At 36.8% G+C, this 7953-nt stretch overlaps 2 protein-coding genes across 2 annotated transcripts; both read right to left on the reverse strand.

The window, feature by feature from the left end:
• Positions 1-379: 379 nt before the first annotated feature.
• Positions 380-1284, reverse strand: LOC128043008 (uncharacterized mitochondrial protein AtMg00820-like). The gene is made up of 2 exons (XM_052634800.1): positions 1258-1284; positions 380-688 (listed from the first exon to the last, which is right to left on the reverse strand). Exons 1-2 carry the CDS (start codon positions 1282-1284, stop codon positions 380-382), a joined length of 336 nt encoding a protein of 111 aa, XP_052490760.1.
• A 2993-nt stretch (positions 1285-4277) lies between these two features.
• Positions 4278-7713, reverse strand: LOC105790923 (pyruvate kinase, cytosolic isozyme). Its single transcript, XM_012618734.2, has 3 exons — positions 7327-7713; positions 6065-6523; positions 4278-5374 (listed from the first exon to the last, which is right to left on the reverse strand). The coding sequence occupies exons 1-3, from the start codon at positions 7558-7560 to the stop codon at positions 4562-4564; spliced, it is 1506 nt and encodes a 501-aa protein (XP_012474188.1). The 5' UTR covers positions 7561-7713; the 3' UTR covers positions 4278-4561.
• Positions 7714-7953: the final 240 nt, after the last annotated feature.

A 7953-nucleotide genomic window follows, 5' to 3' on the forward strand; every position in this document is an offset into this window, starting at 1 on the left:
TGTGTCTACCGATGTTACCTTTCTTGAAAATGCGCCATTTTTTCCTTTGTCATCTGTTCTTAGTAGTCCTTAGGAGGATGATCTGCTAATTTACACTGTGAGCCATTCGGTTAGTTCTGGCCACTAATAAGATCAATCTAGCTGCTGAATGTTTGTAGAAAACCAAGTGATCACAACTGCTTTTCTGTAAACTAAAATCTTAGACTACCTCACTAAATCATCCAAACCAATCCCTGGGCTCTATTTCAAGCCATAAAAAGATTTTCAAAGACGAGAAACCTTCCTACTCTCCCCTTAGCAACAACCCTGGTGGTTGCTCCATATAGACTTCCTTCTAAAGATCACCATGTTAAAAGGCATTCTTTATGTCAAGTTGGTATCAAGGCCAATCATATGTGACTACCATTGATATAAACAATCGGATGGAAGCCAACTTAGCCACCGGAGAGAATGTATCAGAATAATCAACACCATAAGTCTGAGCATTACCTTTACCAACAAGTTGATCCTTTAGACATGCAACAGAGCCATTAGGATTAACGTTGATAGTAAACACCCACTTACACTGAATAGCTTTTTTACCAGTAGGCAGATCCACCAATTCCAAAGTACTATTACCATCTAAAGTAATCATTTCTTCCACCATTGCAGCTCGCCAGCCAGAATGGGACAGGCTTCCCAAATAGTTCTAGGAATCGAAATAGAGTTTAATGATGTAATAAAGAGCTAGTTATAGGTGAAAAATAGTCATAAGAAACAAAGGATGAAATAGGACAAGTACATTGTCGTTTTACCTTTTCGAATGGAAATAGGAAGATCAACAGTAGAATCAGGTTGACAAATTGGTACCAATATGTATATAGAGGATCATGTAATTGTAGGTAAACATGAATAATGCTTAAGAGAGTTGTTACTTGATTAAACATATTTGTGTTGGGGGAAATGTAACAATCCATGCCCGACCCGATTGCCGAATCTGGACTACAGGGTGCTACCCGCTAGACCCAAATCTATAAACATATTATTAGTTGAAGAAAACTTATTTCCTAAAATGCCATTGTATTTTAATGAAAATAGATTCATAATCCAACTGTCTACTATTTGGAATAACCTTACAATGAGTATGTATTTACTTAATAGTTATAAAATTCATTTTTGAACTACAACTTGTTCACAAAATAATCTTCAACATACTAACTATTCACCTACGTTGAACATGACATTTTAAATGCAACTAGATACAAAATTGACTAAGACCTGAGGCTCCACCTCAAGGCCGCCCATTGTATACACATTACAACTGAGTGGCAGAATTGCCTTTGCTTGACAACTTCTGACCTAGTCCCCATTTGTACTATCAGGTTTCATATTTTAACCTGAAATACATGACAACATGAAAGTAAGTCCAAAAGAACTTAGTGAGTTCTCATACCTTTTCTCCCAAAACAATTTTACTTGAGATTCATTATTGAAGGTTTGTAGAAGGATAGTTCACTTATCCTTTGGTGTAGTGTCCACTTCATCTGAATTGGCTTAGTTGTATATAGAACTTCACTCCCAATAATACAAAACTCCACTTAACTCCAACCAACTTAATAAACCTAAATTTCATGTACAACTATATGAAGCCCAAGTCAATTACCAATTTCCTTGAAACGAGCACATAGACAATGAGCCTTTGAACAAATAAATCCTGCAGATTTCCTATTCACTAGTTATCTTCGCGGCTTCCTACACTTCTTTTCCCTAAAAGGGAAACTTTATGGATATCTTCTTGCAACTTTTGAAATATAACCATAGATAATCTCTTTAGTATGCCTTCCTCCAATAATTACATAGCAAATCCAGGGATGTAATCCCATATGAAAACTCACATTAGTGGTAGGTCCAAATGGACATTGATTTGCAATATGGTTCTCGTAGGTCCTTATATGGACCCACATATACAATTTATAAAGAAGGCCCTAATATAGATTAGTAAGGCAAGTCTGCCTATTTAAATCAATAAAATAGATTTGGTGGTCTACCACAACTCACCCTTGTTTTTAAAATGGGACTCCTTCTTGGGGATCTTTTTCTTTAAATTAGATAACCCTCGATATACGGAGTATCGATCATGAGATAGACATGACTAAAGGTTATATTTTTCATATAATTTTGGCATAATAGAGGTTACACATAGCAATAGACTATAGGAGATTGAAATCTCCTTGGCAGACTCATACTAGTGGATCATTTCGTCGTGGAATCCTATTTTTAACTAGCCCGAATACATTTCCATGATAGTCATGATGGACTTCCCAATTACGGTAATGTCATGGCCATATACTTTCATTTGTTCCACCAAGGTCTCTCATATGTCCCCCGAGGGGCTCTTAAACATCCCATAAAGGGCTCTTATACGTCCCACACAAAGGGCTCTCATACAAGTGTGCACCGAGTCTTCGTATCATTTATCTCCTATATTGGCTCAGTCCAATCGAACCTTCCTCAAAGCCACATAAATAAAATTCATATGCAAACCCAAGCATGATCATCTGAACCTCCTCACAGCCACATGCTAGAATGCATATCATACACACATTTCGCCAATAAAGACTAGGAATTATATGACATACGACACACCAACATTTCTATTGACATATCATACATACTACTTGTCAATCGTATCACTTTAATAAGCATTGGTGCATTATGCCAATCATTTCATTAACGCACCATAATTAACTTATTTGTAGTTATACACTTTTAGATCATCACACATTTGTAGTCAACACATCATTAGCTCATTGTAACGAAATCATCGTTTGTACAATATAATACTTATGGAAAGCAACATGATAACTCAACTTTCAGTTATAGGTTAAATTTTCGTTTATATAAGTCTAAATACAACATTTTTAGCACACAACTTCAACAAAGAACATCCATTTAAAGTTGAGTTTTGGAACTCACCTGGATGCAGACTCCAATTCCTTCCACTAAGCTTTTCCCTTGCTTCACGACCTCCAGCATGCAAGATTTCCAATTTCCAAGACTAAATCCTTAGTCTATCCTTTTCATGCACTAACATTCCTCAATCTTTCTCTCTTCCATGGAAAACCAGAGAGAAAAGAAGAAGAATAGAAAAACAAAGGAATCCTCCACAAAAGAGAATGCTTCTCCTATAAATATAGTCCCTCCGATCCTTTTCACTTGAATCAATTCACAACCACATGGAAAACACCTTAATAATTTTGTCTCCCACTAAGAAATTGTCTAGTTCTTAACCAATCGGACCATGGTTGAAATCCAACTTTTCCTCAACCAGCCTGCTACTTGTTCTTATTTGCAAAAAGAACTTGCCAGATTAGCAAACTTTTCAATTTTGTACACCAACTCTTTTGCTTCATATGACCTTACAAAACTGGATGTGATAGGAAATCTAATTTCTTAAAAAAGTAATAAGTAGAACGTAGTATCTAAATCAAGTGCAAAATCAGAATATAGAGAGATGGAATTATCTATGTGTCAGATTACGTGGTTACAACAATTATTGAACTTAGCTTTTGAGCATCATTGCTAGAAAAGCTATGGTGTGATAACGAAGTTGCTCTTCACATATCTTCCAATCCAGTATTTCACGAAAGGACCAAACATATTAAAGTTGATTGTCATTTTATTCATAAGAAGATTCAACAAAACCTTGTGTAAACAGGCTATGTCAACATAGGAGATCAACGAGGAGATATTTTTACAAAAGCCTTGAACAGACCACAGATTGATTATATTTGTAACAAGTACTAGACAACTACAAACATGTGCTCCCTAATAGAGTAATAGACAACTATTATATTCCCTTATTCCCTATTCTATATTTCTTCTTATTTCATTATAGACATGAAAGATTTCCATCGATTTGTAATTCATAAAAAGAAAGAAGTAAAAAGTTTCACTACATTGAAACATAAGCTCAAAGAAAAACAAATTAGAAAAACACAGTATAAATGCTTGCCAACGGACAAGCTATACTGAGAAAATCGCCAAATCTTAAGAATACACGCCAGAAAGAACTCCACCATGAATACCCATCATAACCAAAGCTCCTGCTCCTAAGGAAGACATCGGCCACCTGCAAACAAACACGTTGATTGGTGTGTGGTATCCGCTCGAAGAGTCCATCGCAAATCGTCTAACTCGTTTAAACCATTCATAATAGATGAGGAAGACAATTGAGTCAGTCAAGACTCGAAGAAAAAAAGATCACAAGCCTCGAGCGAATCGATACACAAGATCTATGCGAGCAAGTCCTAACAGACTTTATTTATTGCATAGATACAAACATGATACAAACAGCAACAAATAGTTACATTTGGAAACAAAATCAGTGCATTTAATGAACAAACCAGTCCACAAAGAGCTCCCAAGATCCCAAGTCTAATAATCGGCATTTAGAACGCAAATCATCAGCACATTTTATTTAGTCATCTTGTTAATCACGTTTGTTGCATCTAAAACTGAAGAAGTAAGTAGTGCCACGGACAAAAAGTTCTGAAAGTGAGGCGAAAATCTCCAAGCCAACTCACTTTACATTCAAGATCTTAATTACAGATGCAGTTCCAATCCGATGCAGTGCAACAATGGAATCCCCATTTTGGCAGAGACCCTTTGTCTTGGCATGTTGAATAGCAAACTCCAATGCTTCCCCTGTTGTCTCTTCATGAGAAGCTCTTGCAGATCCAGCATATAAAACCGGAATCAAACCACGAAAGACTAAGCTGTGCCTTGCTGGAGTTTCATCACTGCATGACCAATCGAAAGAATCAGTCTTGATCTCAGGGACAACCACGGATAAAATGGGTATGCCAGGCCTGTACTTAGCCACCAATTTTGCGGTACTTCCTCCCCTGGTTAAGACCAATATAAGAGCTGCTTTTGCTGAATTTGCTGTTCTAACAGCTGAAGAAGCCAGGCTTTCCAATGGACTCATTGGAACCGGTGAGTGTTCCATAATCCTTTTGAAGACATCTCCATAATCAAGTGTGCTTTCGGCTTCTACGCATATTTTGGCCATGGTTCGAACTGCAAGTTCCGGGTAAGCTCCAGCCGCAGTTTCACCACTTAACATCACACAGTCTGTACCATCAAGAACTGCATTGGCAACGTCAGTGGCCTCAGCCCTGGTTGGCCGGGGAGACTTTATCATGGATTCCAACATCTGTGTTGCAGTGACAACGGGTTTTCCTTGGATGTTGCACTTGTAAACCATCACTTTCTGTGCTAGAAATATCTTTTCAATTGGAATCTCCATTCCTAGGTCACCTCTCGCAACCATAAATGCATCTGAATTTGTAAGAATGTCATCAAAATTTGCCACCCCTTCTTGATTTTCAACCTGCCGCATCATTTTTAAGGAAATAACAACTGTCAGGAGAAATCACAATGACCTAGAAACTATTAACATGTCAACATGGGGTGAAACTACCGGACTGGTCCTTGTACTATAGGTTTAGTAGCTAATTAATTCCTTTATTATAAAAGTCACAGTTTAGTCCCTATACATTTAATTTAGAAACAAAAAGGTAAAATTGTACATGGTAATAAGGTTAAACGTTAGAAAAAGCTAACTTATGTTTTAAAGCGAAGTGAAAAGAATTGAGTAATTTAGTCATTGTCATGTTTTAGGAAAAGCTGATTTTTGGGTTTTTTTTACCATCACTTTAAAACTTGATAATTCAACATTTTTTTCTACATTCAATATTATCACGTCTAAAATTTTACCTATTTGTTTCAAAATTAAATGTACATGGACTAGATTGCTCACTTATATAGTAGAGGGATTAATTTGTTCTTCAAAGGTTCAACCTGTAGTAAAGAAAATACACATTATCTATGTCTACCAAACTAAAACCATTGAATTTCACTATTGGATGACTTCTCTCCTTCAGAATTTTCAGTTAGCATAAAGTTCCTACCTACAAGTTTCTAACAAAGTCGGGAAAAAGCAAATGAAATTTTTGATTCTGGCTCCTATTGTGATAAATTTAAAATATAAGTCAAATCTGAAACCATGCATCAAACATACCTTCGACATTAGAATAATATTCTTAGCATGCTTTCCAAGTAGCTTACGAACCTCCACTAAATCCGAGCCTTTTCGAACAAAAGAAAGAGCAATCATGTCAATTTGGTTGGGAATTCCCCATTCCAATATATCTTCCTTGTCTTTGTCTGTCAGGGTTGGGAGGTCAACAATGACCCCTGGAAGATTAACATTCTTCCTCTCACCGAGAAGTGCAGAGTTCTCACAGCGACAGTGCACCAAACCCTTTTCTTTGTCACATGATAAGACTGTAAAAGAGATCGTCCCATCTGCACAAAGTATAACCATCCCTGGTTTGACATCTTCGGCCAACTTTTTATAACTCATACTGATCAGTTTTTCATCCCCCTTTATATCATAGTCAGTAGTTATGGTAATTTCTTGACCCTGTTTCAGCTGAACTTTTCCCTCCTTCAGAAAGCCAGTTCGGATCTCAGGACCCTGGATGTTCACAGATGAAGAAACCCTTAGGATTCATCAGCTTTACCATGTTCTTGTGGTTCAGACAAATTTGAACAAGAAAAGAAAAGAAAAAAGAAAAGCGATGCTTTAGACAAGATTCTGGACGTTGGTTGTGTGTGAACACACGGAGCTGTCAGATATATATATATGTTCAAATGATAATTTATGTTACGTTTTATGAAGAATAGTTGCTCATAAGCGAATAGCATCAAATGAATTCTTACATTGCTGGTTCTAACACATTTAATCTTCATCATTAGAATCTAACCTTCTCGAAATTGGTTAATTTCATTGTAGACTTCAAGCATTCGAACTACAGCAGATATCATCCACTTCACCCTTAATTGGCTAATAAATCAGCCTAGTAATATAAATACACATTGGAATACAACAGCAAGAAACATTAAAAAAAAAGGATAAAAAAAGAGAGCAATTGAGAACAATACCAATTCCATTTTGAAATTAAACTTTGTAATGACTAATCGCAGCTTAATTTATCCTACAAGCAAGGAAAGAGATTATGCAGTATATACACTCTATTACATAACTAAATTATGCTCTACTATGAGGATAGCACTCTTCTACTGCGTTTCCAAGCAAACTATTGAAGTATGTAGTCTTCGAAATCAAACTTTTTATACAATTCGTAAACTACCCATAACCTCAAACCCCTAAATTGGAGACTGGTTTATTAAAAGGAACGTGCAATCGGATCGAAGCTAGCAGAGAGACAAATATGAGATTTAAGAGCGGGAAAAGAGAAGGATTATTTGTGGAAATACCTTAGTATCGAGCATGACAGCGCACAAAACACCGGTATTGACCATGGCGGACCTGAGATTATCAAGAGTCTCCTGATGATAGGCATGAGATCCATGAGAGAAGTTAAAACGAGCGACGTTCATGCCGGCCATCAACAGCTTCTCGATCATAGGGACCGATCTTGATGCTGGTCCCAAGGTGCATACGATCTTAGTCTTGGGCTTCTTCTCCGTAAATCCATGATGATTATTCATTTTCTTGGCAACAGATTTAGAAGAAGATGATGATGAGATTTGTGAAAAGGTTGTTTGCTCACTGTGTTATTGGTTGTGTAAATAGGTAGAAGACAATCCACAAAACAGTTGAAAATTAATGAGAGAAACATGTTTGGGAACTGGGGTCACCACTTTATTTTTCTTTTAAAATTTTCTTTAGTGTACAATTAAACTAATAAGAAGATATCCGGCCAAAAGAAAACAACTCAGAGTCACGTGGCACATTATTGTTATACTTTTACCCTTCGGTTGCTCACTTCTCAGGAGTCACTCCTCCAGAAATTCCTCGCATACAACTCGCATCCACCCCTCGACTTTGTACACATGTATGCCTCGCTCATTAACAGTCACTACAGACAGCAACTGTCATGT

Source organism: Gossypium raimondii, chromosome 8 (assembly GCF_025698545.1).
Source record: "Gossypium raimondii isolate GPD5lz chromosome 8, ASM2569854v1, whole genome shotgun sequence".
Lineage (NCBI taxonomy): Eukaryota > Viridiplantae > Streptophyta > Magnoliopsida > Malvales > Malvaceae > Gossypium > Gossypium raimondii.